This window comes from Garra rufa, chromosome 4 (genome assembly GCF_049309525.1).
Source record: "Garra rufa chromosome 4, GarRuf1.0, whole genome shotgun sequence".
Taxonomy (NCBI): Eukaryota; Metazoa; Chordata; class Actinopteri; order Cypriniformes; family Cyprinidae; genus Garra; species Garra rufa.
Window position 1 is genome coordinate 38455495 of NC_133364.1, and position 19950 is coordinate 38475444.

At 41.3% G+C, this 19950-nt stretch overlaps 1 protein-coding gene across 1 annotated transcript in view; it reads right to left on the reverse strand.

Annotated features, from left to right (window-relative positions):
• Positions 1-344: 344 nt before the first annotated feature.
• Positions 345-19950, reverse strand: part of LOC141332932 (NACHT, LRR and PYD domains-containing protein 3-like) — a 99587-nt gene continuing 79981 nt past the window's right edge. The window contains exons 11-12 of the mRNA XM_073837891.1: positions 1653-1699; positions 345-868 (exon numbers count right to left, since the gene is read on the reverse strand). Coding sequence (XP_073693992.1) covers positions 345-868; positions 1653-1699 — 571 coding nt within the window. The remainder of the gene's footprint in view (positions 869-1652; positions 1700-19950) is intronic.

The following is a 19950-nucleotide window of genomic DNA, read 5'->3' on the forward strand; positions in this document are numbered from 1 at the left end:
TTTTCTTAAATATCTAAATATTCTTAAATCAAGAAGGATTTTCTAGACAAGTAAAAAGTATTGTCTTGTTCTCAGAAAAGTCAGAATTAAGTGTGTTACAAGCAAAACAATCTGCCAATGTGGTAAGCAAAAAAATCTTATTTTCGAACAGAAAACAAGATTATTTTTCTTACCCCATTGGCAGATTTTTTTTAAATTTTATTCCAATTCATGTTATTTGAGTGACAGAAGTTGAGCTGCAGTATTAATGTGATGAAGAGATTCTATAACATCTTACTGTTACTGATTCATCATGCAGCTCAAAGCATTGTGGGTAGAATCTCTCATCAGTCTATTCTCATTCATCAACACAGTTTCACTGATGATCCATAAACATAAAAGCCAAGACAGAGCGGCTGAGTGAATGTGGTGTGGACTGTGTGGATGAGGCTCATTGTGTTTCTGGAGATGCTGTAGAAGGTCAGAATTCCTGCACTGGGATCCACATACACTCCTATTCTACTGACGATGGGCTTCACAGGAAGAACAGTCTTTATCTTATTGTGTCTGAATGAGTAACTGTCAGGAGAGCAGAACAAACTCCAGGACTGATTATTAAATCCAAACAAACACTCATAACCCCATCCCTTCCTCCTGACGCTCTTATATGACACTGATATACACAAATCTTTATCTCCACTCCACTCAATCTCCCAGTAACAGCGTCCACACACACTCTCTCTACACAACACCTGATGATACGGATCAAATCTGTCTCGATGATCAGGATACCATGGTTTCTGCCTCACACGTGTCACCTTTCTGTTCTCCTCAGACAGACTGAGTTCAGTGTTTGCTGTGTTTGGATCCAGTTTGTGAAAACAGGCATCTGAACACAAGAACAGAGACATTTAGAACACAACAGCAATTACTACAGCTGTGTGTGTGTGTGTGTGTGTGTGTGTGTGTGTGTGTGTGTGTGTGTGTGTGTGTGTGTGTGTGTGTGTGTGTGTGTGTGTGTGTGTGTGTGTGTGTGTGTACCTGGTATTCATCACGTTGTGGGGACCAAATGTCCCCACAAGGATAGGAATACCAGTAGATTTTGACCTTGTGGGGACATTTCTCAGGTCCCCATGAGGAAACAGGCTTATAAATCATGCACAATGAGATTTTTTGATGAAGTAAAAGTATGCACAATCTCCTGTGAGGGCTAGGTTTAGGTATAGGGTAGGTGTAGGGCCATAGAAAATACGGTTTGTACAGTATAAAAACCATTACGCCTATGGAATGTCCCCATAAAACATGTAAACCCAACATGTGTGTGTGTGTGTGTGTGTGTGCGTGCGTGCGTGCGTGTGTGTGTGTGTGTGTGTGTGTGTACCTGGTATTTATCACGTTATGGGGACCAAATGTCCCCACAAGGATAGTAATGCCAGTAAATTTTGACCTTGAGGTGAAAATTTTAGGTCCCCATGAAATAAGAAACAGGCTTATAAATCATGCAGAATTTGTTTTTTTAAGTAAAAGTGTGCACAGCCTCCTGTGAGGGCTAGGTTTAGGTGTAGGGCCATAGAAAATACAGTTTGTACCGCATAAAAACCATTACACCTATGGAATGTCCCCATGAAACATGGAAACACAACATGTGTTTTTGTGTATGCTTGTAGACTTACATTTCTTTAGTCCTGCTGTAATTCTGGATTCTCCTCCATGACCCACACTAGAAAACACACATTCAGTCACATTCAGTCAGTGAACACACACACACACACACACACACACGCACACAGATTAATCAAATTATGTTGTGATAATTGTGAAAATAATATTATCAAGATTAAGCAACATGCTAAACCATAGTTTAAATGGCAAGCAATATTCTGAAACATGCTAGCACAGCGCTAAACATGCTAGAATAGCACTAGCATAATCTTTCACACACTTTCAGACTTTCAGAGTCTCTCACTGACAAGACAATGCAACGCCTCAGCGCGGAATTTATGATACGTGCAGCATGATTGATTTCTGAATGGCAAAAGTGATAGATCTGCAATATGTGACCCTGGACCACAAAACCAGTCATAAGGTTAAATTTGACAAAACTGAGATTTATACATCATATGAAAGCTCAATAAATAAGCTTTCTATTGATGTATGGTTTGTTAGGATAGGACAATATTTGACTGAGATACATCTATTTGAAATCAGAAATCTGAGGATGCAAAAAAATCAAAAAGACTGAGAAAATCACCTTTAAAGTTGTCCAAATTAGGTTCTTAACAATGCATATTACAAATTAAAAATTACATTTTGATATGTTTACAGTAGGAATTTTACAAAAAATCTTCATGGAACATGAACTTTACTTAATTTCTTAATGATTTTTGGCATAAAAGAAAAATCAAAAATTTTGACCCATGCAATGTATTTTTGGCTATTGCTACAAATATACCCCAGCGACTTAAGACTGGTTTTGTGGTCCAGGGTCACATATATAGTAAGAGGGACACGTGTCACTGCGTCCCAAAATAATAAACCGTAAAGTTAACAAAGCGATGCACTCTGCTGTGCTGAGAGAGAGCACTTTTCTGCTGCCTTCATGTTGTGGGATTACAAATTTAAGTATCTGTCTGTTTTTTTTTTTTTGTTTATTGTTTTTTTTAAAGAAAGTAGCCCGTAAAACCATCCTTGTGAGGGATGTTGGTGTATAAACTCTTAACATCAAGTGTAGCAAGAAGAACAGCAAAAATCAGAAAAATCAACAGAATACAATGATTCAATAAAATCCATGGAATCTCTTACATAAAATGGCAATGTCACACCCCTGGACTATCTATCTCTCCCATCATCTCCCCCCGCTGCTCTGCGTGTTTTGGTTCCTCCATCGTTCCCTACACCTGTGTGTGCCAATCAGTGTGTCTTTATAAGTGTGTGTCTTTTCCATGATGTTTGCCGGATGTTGATGTTGCTGCGTTCCTGTTTCTCATGCTTCTATGTGGATTATTAAAGACTTTTACTATGCCGTTGTTTTCTCCATTCTTAGTCTCCAGCGTGACAGTGCATCCGGCCAAAACAGTTTTTCAAAATCTGCTTCGCCTCCATCGGTCGGCCCCCTGGAGTCGTCAGCCTGTCCTCCACCATGGCTCCTCACTCCTTCGGCTCCACCGTGGATTTCCATCATGGCTGCGGTCTGGGTCTCTCCTGGCTCCTCCTGCTCCAGATCCCTCCTGTCTCCTTTTTAGCTCCTTCCCCTGTCATCACCTCCCTGGACTGTTCCGTCACCACCCTGGATTCCATCTATTGCCCTCCTCCCGGGAGTCCGCACAGGCTATATACTATAACTATAACTATATACTGTAACGAATTCAATTGGTGTGATACATTTTCACGTGACAAATATTTTTATTTATTTATTCTGGATTTTCTTGTCATTCTTATTTCTAGTAGATTAAAGCATAGACTGGTGTTTTCCGCAAATTTGCGTCAAGGATGGATCATACCGAAGTACCAATAAGTGAAGCAGGGGTTTGTCATTAGGGATCTTCTGATTTCTGACCATCACTGGCTTGAAAAGTTACAGTTTTTGTTATTATAAAAAAAAAATACCCTTTTTTATGGCTAGCAGGGTGCAGACTAAATAAATTATATTTTAGTTTTTTTTTTTTTTTTATCCTTTTCAAGAACTACAACGAACGGGACTACAGCAATTGTTTTCCGGATGCTATGATGTCACAATGCGGTCCATATCATTTAAATAAATCCCGTCTACGGAAATTCGAATTGTTGGCGGCTGGGGAGGGACGAGGTGAGGGATTCGCCTAACTTCCGGCTTTGCTACTGTTCGGACGCTCTTGCTTACTGCTCCGCGCTTTGCTCCGCGTTTGCTGCACAAACTGCCACAGACTTCTACAAAGGATTGTGGTTTTAGAAACAAAGTTACTTGTTGGACTTCCAAAACAGATGGAACACACAGAAGATCATCATCACGGACCCCCTCAGCTTACAGCCAGTGAGTCCTGTGAATCTAGTTTATAAGTGTACAGGACAAGCCAAAACTGATCGACACACAAATCGATGGCACAAACAGGGAGTGAAACCCAAAGGCACTCGAGACATCAGACTGCCAAGAGCATCTCATATTGCTGCGGTAGCATCCTCTACCCCAGATATGGCTAAGACAAGGCTTGCAAAAACTTTACCACCCCCTATACAGCTTGAAAACAATTTTGAAGCATTGATGCATGTGGGTGAGGAATCCCCAAATGTGACTGAACATGGATCGTATCAGCCAGCTGCTAACATCGCTACAAACAGGCGTGCAAGATCGAGCAGACAGCAGCTCTCAGCTCAGAGCGAAGCCGAGCCCAGGACTCTGATAGTGGGTGACTCCATTATCAGAAATATCAGTAGCAGAACTACAACTACATGCTGCTTTCCTCAAGCAACCATCTCTGATGTGAACAAGGAACTTCGGAACATTCTAATGAAACACAAGACTGCAAATCGAATAATCATCCATGTGGGAAAGAACGATATTCGGAAAGAGCAGTCAGAACTCCTAAAGAAGGATTTCGGTGAACTCATTGAAACACTTCGAAGACTTGAAGTTCAGTCATTCATCAGTGGACCACTCCCAGCAAGGGGAACTAACATGTTTTCACGGTTTCTTGGACTGAATACCTGGCTACAAAGAACCTGCAGTCTAAAAGGAGTCAACTTCATTGACAACTTCAACCTTTTCTGGGGCCATAGACAACTGTTCAAACTGGATGGCTTCCACCCAAACAAACTTGGTGCAAGAGTGCTAAAGCACAATATCTATTTTCCACTCCGGCATCCTTCAGTAGAATGTGCCAGTCCACCCAACATGAATGGCACACACACACTTGGACAAAGTATCAGTGACGACAGGACATCTTGTCAGCTTCAGAGTCATCATGTGGTCAGCACAACCCACAAGGACACTGACAATGCCACAAAGCCACAACAAGCACTGCTTATGGACACTTTCATGGCTGAGTCCTGCCCACAGAGCTCATCACAGAGACTGTGACGTACTACAACAGCTCCAAGACTCAGCACCGAAGGACGACTTTCTGGTAAACAGCCAGGGAAGCCAGGATAACATATTGCAGCCATCGGAAACACCAGAGCCAGAGCTCCATTCACCAGACACATTATCCCTCTCTCCAGCATCTCTGCTTCTAAGCTTCTCACAGAAAATGGAGTAACTGGTATATGCTGGAACCAGACTCTCCCACTCTTTTGCTGCAAGCCCCAGGTTATCAACTAAAAAACAGTGGGCACCACAACCACCAAAGCCTGTGGGCCTAGCTCGCCCTCCTCCTCCTCCTGTGAGAGCTCTCCGGCCGCTGCCACAACGTCAGGGCCCAAACCCTCCTCCGTCTGCTGTGAGTGAGCCAAAAACAACTGATAACAGCTCTAAGTGATATGTGTCGGGTCCCCGCTACAATAGCAGCAACACTCAGGAATGTTTACAGAACCCAGTGTGTCTGTAGTTTTCCCTATTTCTGTTTTAATATGTGATAGAAAGTCTAAGGCCTTCCCAAGTCGTACGGTTGACCCATCTAATCTGAGGCCTATTAGGCATCAAACAAAGATTGCTCTAGAGACAAAAAGTAATGCCATCAAGCTAGCATTTTTAAACATTTGTTCACTAAAAAAATAAATCACTTCTGAACAATGACTTTATAACCACAAACAACCTGGATTTTATGTTTCTAAATAAAACATGGCTAGAAGACAGCTGCAGTGCAACAGTCCTCAATGAAACAGCCCTCCTAACTTTACTTTCATGAGTGTCTGCAGAGCTGTTAGGACACCTTTTGAACACTTTTGACCTGATTCAGCATGTGCACACACAATCGTGGACACACTCTTGATTTACTCATCAGTAAGGGTCTAAAGATTTCATCCACTGTTATTAAGGATGTAGCACTATCTGATCACTTCTGTATTTTCTTTGGAATAGTGATCTCTGCTACCACTGAATCTAGATCTGTCTCTTTCAGAAAGAGATGCATTAATGATAACACTAGTGTGCTATTTATGAAAACTATGTCTTCAATGCCAAGCATTTTTGCAGACTCTGTTGATCTTCTTCTGGAGTCCTTTAACTCAAAAGTTAAGAATGTCATCGATGACATTGCACAGAAAGACGACTGGCAGACAGAAATCACCATGGAGAAAATCAACAGCAGTACAGAGTATAAAAAGACAATGCAGAAAAGCTGAGCGGATGTGGCGGAAGACGAAACTTGAAAATCTGAAGGCGTTCCCAAAGCATTTCGACGCAGCGTCTCCTTCCCTTCAGGGAACTAGGGTTACATACGTAACCCAGAGACGTTCATAAGGTAAATGCGTACCTTGGCGCTAGGGGTCAAAAAACAAAAAATCAAGTCAAGAATCTTGGTGTGATTCTGGAGTCAGACCTCAGTTTCAGTAGCCACGTCAAAGCAGTAATTAAATCAGCATACTATCATCTCAAAAACATTGCAAGAATTACATGTTTTGTTTCCCGTCAAGACTTGTAGAAACTTGTTCATGCCTTTATCGCAAGCAGGGTGGACTATTGTAATGGTCTCCTCACCGGCCTTCCCAGGAAGACCATTAGACAGCTACAGCTCATACAGAACGCTGCTGCCAGGATTCTGACTAGAACCAGAAAATCAGAGCATATCACACCAGTCCTCGGGTCCTTACACTGGCTTCCAGTTATGTTTAAGATCGATTTTAAAGTACTTTTACTTGTTTATAAAGCACTATATGGCCTAGGACCTAAATACATTGCAGATATGGTCACTGAATATAAACCCAACAGACAACTCAGATCACTAGGATCGAGTCAGTTAGTAATATCAAGGGTTCACACAAAACAAGGGGAATCTGCTTTTAGCTATTATGCCGGAGTTGGAATCAGCTTCCAGAAGAGATCAGGGCCCGTATTCACAAAACATTTTATCTTACCACTAATGCTGCGTTCACACCAAACGCGAATATGCGTCTAAATTCGTGCCTGCCGCGTCTAGTTATACGCGTGACCACCTTGTGTTCATTCGCGCGTCAAGAGCGAAAGCGGCCGTCATCCAGGCGCAGCTCCTGGAGCAAGTGATGAATCTCGCCGAACTGGGTTCGCCTCCGAAGGGTCTGGTGGACCCAAATACGGCGACGATGTTCCCTACACCGCTGTTCTGCTCTCCAGAGCAAATACAGAGCGGTGACTCTAATGACCGATAAATGACCGATCAACAACAGATATCTTGTAAAAAGATGGCCGCCAACGGGGTTCGAAACTTTCACCTCTGACGCGCGTAAATTTCGCTTCAAACTTTTGTTTTCACGCGCATCAGAGGTGAAAGTTTCGAACCCTGTTGGCGGCCATCTTTTTACAAGATGTCTGTTGTTGATCGGTCATTTATCGAGAGAGTCACCGCTCTGTATTTGCTCTGGAGAGCAGAACAGCGGCGTAGGGATTATCGTCGCCGTATTTGGGTCCACCAGACCCTTCGGAGGCGAACCCATTTCGGCGAGTTTCATCATTTGCTCCAGGAGCTGCGCCTGGATGACGGCCGCTTTCAGCTGTACTTCCGCCTGTCCCACGCCCAGTTTGATGACCTGCTGTCCCGCATTGGAGTGAGGATCATCCTCCAGGACACCAACTACAGGCGCTCTATCCCGGCTGCGTATTTAACCTGTCCTGTGATTTCATTGTTTTCCTCACACAACACTGTCCAGACACACTAAAGTATACACGCTATTATAGTTATTACTGTTCTGTTATTATAGTGTAGTAGACACTACACTATAATAATGTTTCATATAATTAAGATTTAGATATGGAATAAATAGCATTCAATACAAAATGAAATTGTGTCATATATGTGATAAAACACTTGCTTTGTTGTGCATTAGGTAGGCTCCTGATTGGTTAACGCGGCGCGAATTGACGCAGAAGTTCAGATTTTTCAACCCGGGCAGCAGACGCGAATTCGCGTCAAACTCGTGAATGCACAAAAAGCACAATTCGCGCTTAACGCGCCAGACGCTCAATTCGCGCCATTCGTGCAAATGAGGCGAATTCGCGTCTGCCGTGCCACGCTAAACGCCTCATTCGCGCCGCAAGAACTCCAGACTCACGTAAACGCGTCTTACCATTGGCTTAACATTGAAATCAGACGCATATTCGCATTTGGTGTGAACGCAGCATAAGAGTTCTCTTAAATAGCAGTAAAAGTTTTTAGCTAAGAGTTTTCTCTTAAAACCTATTAACAAAGCTGCTGAGACAAACTTTTAATAAGCAGTTGTAGAGAGAAGTCTTAAGCTAAGAGTAAGGGCGGGGTTGACCTCGTTACTATGGATGATGTCAGCATGCTCACTAACCATGAATACAGTGATTGGCTGATAGGGGAGGGATCTCTGTCAGACATTTATTCATAGAAATATTGTTGTAAATGTTGCCACATTCAAATAAAGAATTTAAAATACAGGGCAAGTGTCACTTAAGACAAGTGTTTAAAACAAGTGTTCAAATGATTGACAGCCTTTTACCTGTGTGCTTCTTATAATAAACAATTAGCTGATATGCATGTAAACAGACTTTTTTCAAAGAGCTTTTTATGCTTTTATTCTGCGTCTCGGAACACGTGATATATTATAAGGAGTAACGACATGTTTTTGAAATGTAGTGAAGTAAAAAGTACGATCTTATGCCTTGGAATGTAGTGAAGTAAAAGTAAAAGTTACTCAAAATAAAACTACTCCAGTAAAGTACAGATACTTGAAAAATGTACTTAAAGCCATGGTCTACAATTTCAAAGATTGTTCATTATTAATAACCTCGTTTAGATGCTGGTTATGGTTCTACAGTACAATCCTAATAATATGAAGAGAAAAAAGAATGAAAAAAAACATTCATTTGGGTGTACACCCGCAGAGAAATTGACCAATGTAAGCTGTCCGGCCGGACAGCTTACATTGGTTAACTGCTCTCATCCAATCCCCTGCTCCACTCGCGTCTCCACCCACCGCACCTCACCCCGCCCCCTCCTGCGACATGAAATTTCGCGCGAAATTAGGCAGCATCAACTCAGCAATGGAGAAAAACCAACAAACAAACAAACAAACAGACAGCAGCAAGCGGCCCCTGCTCGCCCCAACAGTCAACGTTGGAAGAAAGAGAAAGTCAATTGAGGAAAGAGCAGAGATTAAAAAAAAAAACGCGAAGAACGCCGGACTCAAAGCCGAATCAATATAGGGTCCACATTGCCCGTTGGAGGAAGCTTCAGAGAAACCTTGGACTTAAAACCGACGCTGACATGGATGACTTTTTGTTGAGCAGGTAACGTTAAGCGTTTATTTATACTTTTATGGTGTGGTGTATTACATAAATAGCTTTTTATCAGTCTGGCAAGATGATCATGCTACCGGTCGGCATTGGAATGTTAGCCGTTCAGCATCGCCTATCACGGGTCAAAGTAATTATATTTCTTGAAGTGCTTGACTATTTCAGTTGGCCTAACGTTAGCGGTTTTCTGTTCGAGCCGATAGAACATTGCATGTGTTGCTAATCTTGCGTGTGCGTGAACTCAAACGTGTGCCTCTGAGCTATTTTGTTAGGACAATGGTGACATTGCATTGTTGATGAAGCAACTACGTTCAAGTGTCGAAAGTTAACTTTACATATGATGTGTCATTAGCGAGGTCATTAGATTGAAGCGACTAAGCAATGTTGTGAAAGTAAATGACGTCAATCAGTCATAATTGTAAGTGTTCATTACTTCAAGGCTTTATGTGTTCACTTCTTTCAGCTATGAGAAGAGGACCAGTTAGCACAGAGGGGAGGGGTGTGCGTGTGGAGGGGCGGGATGAATTTTTAAAAAATTCAGGCTCTCTCGACTGATTTTCAACATCGTAGACTACAGCTTTAAGTACAGTAAGGAAGTACAACTACTTCGTTACTGTCCACCACTGGTTTTCTTTTACGTTTACATGCCTTACTATCAGCCATGATTATTCTACCCTGTTAATTAAAAGGCTGTTTATATGCATAGCCGCTAACTGTATAAGAGGAGCGTACATGAGGCTGAAGATACACGTTTAATTAGTGACACTTAGCCTGCATTTTAAAATCTTTATTTGAATATGGCAACATTTTTATTTTAAAACCTTTATTTAAATATGATATAATAGTGCATGTTACAATATTTCTATGAATGAATGTCTGACAGAGATCCCTCCCCTATCAGCCAATCATTGTGTGCATAGTTAATAAGCATGTGGACATCATCCATAGTAACAAGGTCAACCCCGCCCTTACTTTTAGCTTTAGACTTATAACTATTCCTTAGTAAAAGTTTGTCTCAGCAGCTTTGTGAATAGGTTTTAAGAGAAAACTCTTAGCCAAAAACTTCTACTGCCATTTAGGAGAACTTTTAGTGGTACTGTAAGATGAAATGTTTTGTGGTTACAGGCTCTGATCATGTGTACATAATGTATTGACATTAAACTCGTTTTTAACACAATTTTATTCTTACATGTACTTCAATAATATGTTATTAGCCTTGAGATAAATGGTGCAGTGAATAAATCCATAGATATGCAACAGCTATTAGTAATATCCAATAGTCTAGTGGTAGAATGTTCATTTAAGGAGTTACAGGGTTTTGGTTCTAATCCGACACCACACATATTTTTTCACCCCTTAGTAAAATTAAGTTCATCAGTGATCCTATATCAGAGACACATTTGTGTGTATTTTGTTTTGATTTTTAACCGTAATGAGTCATAAGCGAGGGACTGAAGAGCTCGCGTGTGAACACTGAGCACAAGCCGCATTGAGAAAGTTCCGTCGCTAATTAACATCGCAACGAACATTACGCATGATTTCAGAAAAAAATACAGATTCCAGCGTCAGCACCTTATTCAACAGAAAGGAATGTTTCATCAGCATTAGGTATGTCCGTGCCGCGAGAAAGTGGTGGGACAATATCGAGCTTTGCAAAAAGTGTCCCACCCGTGAATTACATCTATGAAAATAAGTAATGTGAAACACTAACAAAAGCAATTATGATTAAGATATTTTTATTACTACAGTCTTCAACAGTAAAAACCAACACAACAGTGTTAAAATGTACAGTTTCACAAACTTTTTTGCTAAAGTTTTCGTCCTTTCCAATACTGGTCACGATGAGTTTTTTGCCATCTGACTATTTCTATGGTCACGCATTGATGGATTATAGAGAAGTTTGTACAGGCGTATCTGTTCAGTCAAAACAGCTTTAAAAATTTTCGTGAGCAATGAGGTGACACGCGAACAGTTCAATGGAGAAGCCGTGCACACCGCCACATGAAATGGTTGATTTCACAAACCCAAGCGAACTTGCGGACGCGTATAAATCAGTCTTTACGTTGCACAGATTTAGGAGCTAGCTTTAGCGCTAAACGCTTTGTGAAACACAAAAATTTATGAGTCCTAAATTTAGGATTGAGACGCCCATTATTTTTAAGATTTTCTCCTAAATCGGCAAGTTATGAGCTACTTTTAGCCTTAAGGTGTTTTGTGAATACTGGTCCAGATGTGCTAATACATTAGCCACATTTAAATGCAGACTCAAAACTCATCTGTTCAATTGTACATTTATCGAATTAGCACTGGGCTACGTCCGAACAGATTGCATTATTTTATGTATAATCTTTCTTACTGTGTTAATTTATTTTAATTCAACTTTTAAATAATTTTAAATGTTCTTAAATTCTGTTTTTATTGTTGTGATTATTATTATTAATTTTTATGATTTATGATTTTAATTTCTCTTATGTACCATTGTGTATGAAATGTGCTATATGAATAAACTTGCCTTGCCTTACCTAACTTTAGCAATGTAGCATGGACAACCGCATCTGGGATGCTTCAGCGAGCCACATTGACTTAAGTGTACGTAAACTGCTCTGGTAGCCGAGGGTCGAGACACATGCGGGGCCATGACTGATGTAAACACAAGTATTGACTAGAGTGACTATCATCGTTGGCTGCGTCGGAACCATGCCGTAGACATGTACAGTGTGTGGTAGGAGATTTATTCATCATACAGTGTAGATAGCTTCACTAGCCTTACGCTGGAGCTGGTTTCAGGCATGTAAATAATTAAATAAATTAGCACAATAATGATAATATCATGTATCATGTAGTTATATTAAAATAATCCTGGCACTCCCAAACTTTAGAACGGCATAGACTGAACGGCATTGACAAGTGTTTCTCTCCATCAGCCTAAAACAAGTCGATCCGTAATAAAAAGTGCCTCACATGGCTCCAGAGGGGTCAGTAAAAGCCTCCTTTAGCGATCCAATATGTTTTTGTAAGAAAAATATCTATATTTAAAACGTAAGAATCACTTGATAAAGCTTGGCTTATTGAATATCAGGTCCCTTTCTACAAAAGCACTTTTTATAAATGACATGATCACTGATCATAAGCTAGATGTGCTCTGTTTGACAGAAACCTAGCTAAAACCAGAAGATTACATTATTTTAAACGAGTCCATCCCCCAAGATTAGTGTTATAAACATGAACCACGTCTAAAAGGTAAAGGGGGAGGTGTTTCTTCTATTTATAGCCATATTCTCAATGTCTCTCAGAGAGAGGGCTTCAAATATAACTCGTTTGAAGTAATGGTGCTTCATATAGCATTATCAAGAGAAACAAGTGCTAATGATAAATCCGCCGTGACGTTTGTACTAGCTACTGTTTACAGGCCACCAGGGCACCATTCAGACTTTATTAAAGAATTTGCTGATTTTCTATCCGAGTTAGTGTTGGCCACAGATGAAGTCTTAATAGTGGGTGATTTTAACATCCATGTTGATAATGAAAAAGATGCATTAGGAACAGCATTTATAGATATTTTGAACTCTATTGGGGTTAGACAACACATGTCAGGTCCTACTCATTGCCGAAATCATACTCTAGACTTAATACTGTCACTTGGAATTGATGTTAATGGTGTTGAAATTCTGCAGCAAAGCGATGACATCTCAGATCATTATCTAGTCTCTTGTATACTCCAGATAGCTAAAACTGTAAATTCAACTCCTTGCTACAAGTACGGTAGAACCATCACTTCTACCACAAAAGACTGCTTTGTAAGTAATCTTCCTGACTGAATTCCTCAGCATATCCAATAGCTCAGAAAAACTTGATGATGTAATAGAAAATATGGAATCTCTCTTTTCTAGCACTTTAGATACAGTTGCTCCAGTGTGCTTAAAAAAGATTAAGTAAAACAGTGTAACACCGTGGTATAACGATCACACTCGCGCCCTAAAGAGAAAAGCACGAAAAATGGAACGCAGCTGGAGGAAAACAAAACTAGAGGTTTTTCGTACTGCTTGGCGTGAATGCAACTTATCTTATAGAAAAGCATTAAAACTGCCAGTTCGGATTACTTTTCATCTCTCTTAGAAGAAAACAAACATAACCCTAGGTATTTGTTCAATACTGTGGTTAAATTAACAAAAAATATAGCAGAAACAGGTGCAGACATTTCCCAACAGCACAGCAGTAATGACTTTATGAAGTACTTTACCTCCAAGATAGACACTATTAGAGATAAAATTGTAACCATACAGCCGCCCGCTACAGTATCGCATCAGATAATGCGTTGTAGATCTCCTGAGGAACAATTCCACTCATTCTCTATTATAGGAGAGGAAGAATTGTATAAATTTGTTAAATCATCTAAACCTACAACATGCATGTTAGACCCTATTCCATCTAAGCTACTAAAGGAGGTACTTCCAGAAGTCATAGATCCTCTTCTGAATATTATTAATTCGTCACTATCATTAGGATATGTCCCCAAAACCTTCAAACTGGCTGTTATTAAGCCACTCATTAAAAAAACATAACTTGACCCCAATGAACTAATTAACTACAGACCAATTTCGAATCTCCCTTTTCTGTCAAAGATACTAGAAAAGGTAGTATCCTCACAATTATGCTCCTTCTTAGAGAAAAATGGTATCTGTGAGGATTTCCAGTCAGGTTATAGACCATATCATAGTACTGAGACTGCTCTCATTAGAGTTACAATTGACCTGCTCTTGTCAACCGATCGTAGTTGCATCTCTCTATTAGTGCTACTGGATCTTAGTGCTGCGTTTGATACTATTGACCACAACATTCTTTTAAATAGACTTGAAAATTATGTAGGCATTAATGGTAGTGCACTGGCTTGGTTCAAATCGTACTTATCAGACCGTCATCAGTTTGTGGCAATAAATGAAAAGGTATCATTTAAATCGCAAGTGCAGTATGGAGTACCTCAAGGCTCAGTACTAGGGCCATTACTTTTTACGCTTTACATGTTACCCTTGGGAGATATCATCAGGAAACATGGTGTTAGCTTTCATTGTTACGCTGATGATACTCAGCTCTATATTTCTCCGCAGCCCGGCAAAACATATCAATTCGAAAAACTGGAACAAACAACAGAATGCATAGCTGATATTAAAAACTGGATGGTGAATAACTTCTTACTGTTAAATCCTGAAAAAACAGAGGTGTTAATTATTGGACCTAAAACCTCTACAAGTAATAACCTAAAACACAGTCTAATACTAGATGGCTGCTCTGTAAATTCGTCGTCATCAGTTGGGAACCTAGGCGTCCTATTCGATAGCAATCTCTCCTTTGAAAGCCACATTTCTAGCATTTGCAAAACTGCATTTTTCCATCTTAAAAATATATCGAAATTACGACCTATGCTATCAATGTCAAATGCTGAAACATTAATTCATGCGTTCATGACCTCAAGGGTAGTTTATTGTAATGCTTTATTGGGTGGTTGTTCTGCACGCTTAATAAACAAACTCCAGCTGGTCCAAAATGCAGCAGCTAGAGTTCTTACTAGAACTAGAAAGTATGACCATATTAGCCTGGTTCTGTCAGCACTGCATTGGCTCCCTATAAAACATTGTATAGATTTTAAAATCTTGTTAATTACTTATAAAGCCCTCAATGGTTTAGCTCCTCAGTACTTGAGCGAGCTTCTATCGCATTATAGTCCCTCACGTCCGCTGCATTCTCAAAATTCTGGCAATTTGATAATACCTAGAATATCAAAATCAACTGCCGGCAGCAGATCATTTTCTTATCTAGCGCCTAAACTCTGGAACAATCTACCTAACACTGTTCGGGAGGCAGACACACTCTGTCAGTTTAAATCTAGATTAAAGACACATCTCTTTAACCTGGCTTACACATAAAACATTAACACATTCCTATAATTCAAATCCGTTAAAGGATTGTTAGGCTGCATTCATTAGGTCAGCCAGAACCGAAAACACCTCCCATAACATCTGATGCACTCGTTGCATCGTAAAAATAATGGCATCTACGCTAATATTAGTCTGTTTCATTCTTATTCCGAGGTCACCGTAGCCACCAAACCCAGCCTGTATCCGGATCAGATGGTCACTGCAGTCCCCCGGATCCAGTCCGCACCAGCTTAGATCATGGATCACCACCTGGAGATGACTTCAATAGCCATGGATGTCAACCAGATGAGCTCCAGAGACCTCGCCAACCTAGACCGCCATCGGTGCTACATCACAGGATCCTGATGAGTTTCTCTACAATCGGACATTGGTACAAACTGCTGGTTTCGTCTGGCCAGAGGAGAACCGGTCCCCCGACTGAGCCTGGTTTCTCCCAAGGTTTTTATCTCCAATTCTGTCACCTGTGGAGTTTTGGTTCCTTGCCGCTGTCGCCTCTGGCTTGCTTAGTTGGGGACCTTTTTTCAGCGATATCGTATACTATTTGAACTGAACTGACGATGATATCACTGAATTCATTGATGAACTGCCTTTAACTGAAAATTGATTATCTATAATAATGCGTTGCTTACACACTATTGTTCTGTTTAAATACTGTGCAGTTGCTTTGACACAATCTGTATTGTTACAAGCGCTATATAAATAAAGGTGACTTGACTTTAATATAGCTTGCGCAGTTGTACATGGAACTTGCTGCTTTGGGAAGGGGCGTGGCAGGACTGAAACACCGCCTAAGCTGTTGGCCAATGCAAAGCAGTGGAACTGCTAACCAATCACAACACATTAGGTTTTTGGAGGGCGGACCTTCATTTGTGCCAGCTGTCATGCTGGAGACACAATGACGTATTAAACAACATCAACGTCCGACAAGCAACAAAACAAAGACACCAACTTATAAAGACACGCTGATTAGCACACACAGGTGTAGGGAATGAGGGAGGAAGCCAAGGAGGAGACAGGAGGGATCTGGAGCAGGAGGAGCCAGGTAAGACCCAGACCTTAGCCATGATGGAAACACACGGTGGAGCTGAAGGAGGGAGGAGCCATGGTGGAGGACAGGCTGATGACTCCAGGGGGCGACCGATGGAGGTGGAGCAGGTCATGGTAGAGCCCGAGGCGGAGATGGATAGCCGATGATCCTGGGTGACACCGAGGATCCAGAGGGCCAAGGCGGAGCCCAAGGCTCTGGCGACCAGGATGGAGGCGGAGCTCCGGAGGACCGAGGCTGTGCCAGAGGGAGGAAGGAGTTCCACAGAGCCGGTGGGACGTAGTGACGAGGCGCAGCCGGAGTAGAGTCCTGAGGCGAAGGTGGGGCGACGACTGACCGGGGCGGAGCCAGAGGGACGATGGAGCCCGGTGGAGCTGGTGGGCCGACTGGCGACGGTGTAGACGAGGGAGCTGAGAGCCGGGGTGGAGCCGCAAGGTCGGAGGGCCGAGGCGGAGTCCAGGACTCTGAGGCTGAATGCGAAGATGAGGGATCCTCCAGCCATGACACCGATGGAGACTAGCAGACCCGCGGCGAACCCACTGCACAGATGGTAAACTGAGGGTGAGCTGAGGGGCTGACAGGAAGCAGAGGTGGCATGGTTGAAGTAGCATCGCTGCTAGACAAAGGTAACTGAGGGAGGGTGGGTGGTAAATCCACGCAGGCTGACAGTTCAGAGTATATAGGGAGTTCAGTGTTTATATCTTTTGATGAGGTTAAATCTTGTTCATTACAGTATGTCCCAGGTCCATATTTTGATCACCCTCAGCAGCGGTGCAATGGGTGATGCTGTCCTCAGCGTTCTCCCGCTCCACTAAAATATCCGCCGTCGCGGTCACAGTAGTCGGCTCTCGCACCTGATCAGATGGCCTCGGTCTCTGCTCCATGGCGATGAACTGCGCTGTCTCTCCTGTAGACACTGGCTCAGTCGCTCTGGGCTCGGGCTTACCGTCCAAGGTGGGCTCGGGCTCATGCTCCGCGTGTCGGGGTGGTGGCTGGCTGGGTTCTGGGTCCAGAGACACACTGATTAGCACACACAGGTGTAGGGAATGAGGCAGGAACCAAAACACACAGAGCAGCGGGGGGAGATGATGGAAGAAACCAACTAGAATGTCCAGGGGTGTGACACCAGCCTTGGGGGAAAGCTATTGTAATAAATTATGTGAAAATAATGCGTTTTTCGAAACACCAATCATGAGAGCACGTTCTAGTGCACTCAAAACAAAATAAAGTCTTTGTAAAAGAGCATAATAGGACCCCTTTAACAAATCATCAAATTACATACCATTAAACATGCTGTAAGAGTGTCCTCCTTATTCATTTACACCACCAGAACAACAAAGTGATTTTTAGTTATTTTATTTTTTATTTACATAATTTTACATATATGGACTCCATACCAAATGGAAGGTCAAATATTTTGCATCCAGAAGCTCAAAACATCACTGCGAGCAAGCGCCTAGAGTGCGCCACTAATGAGTGTCCCACCAGAAACAAACCTTACATAGTGTAGTCCAGTTTATTTGAAATTATTAAATTCTTGTTTGTTGAAAGTATTAGTGGCATTAATTAGTCAGATCTGTTTACTCAAACATAGAAAATAGACCAATAACTAACGCTAATATTTTGTATGATTTGTTAATATTTAGTCATAATGTCTTTTCTTTCTGTGACTACAGTATGTAAGGTTTGTTTCCGTTGGGACACTCATTAGTGGCGTACTCTATCATACACCTATCATCCATCTATCTATCTATCTATCTATCTATCTATCTATCTATCTATCTATCTATCTATCTATCTATCTATCTATCTATGTATCATCTCCTATCATACACCTGGCGCAAAGCGACGCCAGGCACGTTGCATGTGTTTTTTGCTAGTTTCAGCCTGACACGGTTTACAGTTTATCATTTACACATCCAACTCCATGTTGTTTAAATGGCAAATGCACTTGCACCCATCTGTTTGCCCATGGGCTTGCTGGTCTAAAAACGAGCTGTGTTCAAGTGCATTATTGGCATGTTGCTATTTTAAGGCAACTAAAACCTGTTCTAAAGCCAATGGCACAGTATATTTATTTATTTATTTTAAGAGTGCATTAGTAATATGTGCCTATAGGCAGGTGAACAATGGACAAACACTCTGCTTATTACACACACAGGGATGCACAGCAGCACACAAACATGCCAAATATTAAAAGTGAACAGATTACAATGTAAACTATTATTGTGTACTCCCAAATTCCACCATATAAATTTCGATTCCACCATGCTGCAACTGTAACTGGCCTTTAAAGGGAATGGTAGATTATGATTGGATTCAGACATGCCCAAGATGCACCTGCGACATGCACAGTCCATGTGGTTCAATTGTTAAAACAGGGCCGTTAGTTATAAACAATGTCCTTGTCCTTCCGTTCACTCACCAACGGAGGTCACCAGCTCATTTCATTGACTCACACACACATTACGAACTCCACTTCCCATGTGCCTTTGTATGTCTTGCACTTTCACCCTCAGCCAAGCACCTGCCATATAAATACAAGCCCATTTCACTCATTCCCTGCCGAGTATTGGTTTTGCATCGCAGCCCTTACAAAGCGTTTCCCGTGTTTCTAGTCTTGTCTTGTTTTCCTTGTTCCCTGAATTCATTGATTAACTGCCTTTAACTGAAAATTGATTGTTTACAATAATGCGTTACTTACACACTATTATCCTGTTTAAATACTGTGAATACCGCTATATAAATAAAAGTGACTTGACTCGACTTCTGATTGCCCTGTCTGGTTTTCTCAATCTCCTGCCTACCTCTTTGGACTACTCTTTCATCTAGCTCTGTTGAATTACGTTCACCAGTTTATCGACCCATGCCTGTCTGGATTACTCTGTTGTCTTGCCCTTATTGCATCCGTTTGCCGTTGATCTACCCCTGCCTGTTTATGACCATGTCTGTGCTTAATAAAAGCTTGCACTTGGATCCGCCTGCTTCACGTCCCTCTGTAACAATTTATATTATTTACACAAGTAATGCAACATTATCACATTAGAATTTATGCCAACAACATGGCCTGTGCCCAATTTATAGAAGTGATAGAAAATTTCAGAAGAAAAAAGCGTCTTAAAAAATTGCATCAGCCCACTATCTATCATTTATGACTGATGGTGATACGATTGTCTAGGCATCATAATAAACTCATCTCTCAGTTTTGATAAACAGATTAATTCAGTTGTAAAAAGCAGCTTTTTATCATTTTAGGATTATCTCTGAACCAAAAACTTTTCTGAGTTTTAAAGATCTGGAGATTGTTATTCATGCTTTTATTTCCCCGTGACTGGACTACTGTAACTATCTTTATGTAGGGATCTGTCAATGGCAGCTATCTCGATTGAAGCTTGTGCAGAATGCCGCTGGCTACCGGTCAGGTATAGGATTGATTTAAAGATTTTATTATTGGTTTTTAAAGCTTTACACAATTTGGCCCCAAATTATATTACCATATCTTATGGTCTTACACATCAGCTAGGTCACTTAGATCAGGAAATCAGTCATTGTTGACTGTTCCTCAATCAAATAAGAAGTAAAAAGGTTTGGTGCAACCAACTGAGAAAGTCGCACCAGTGGAAATAATG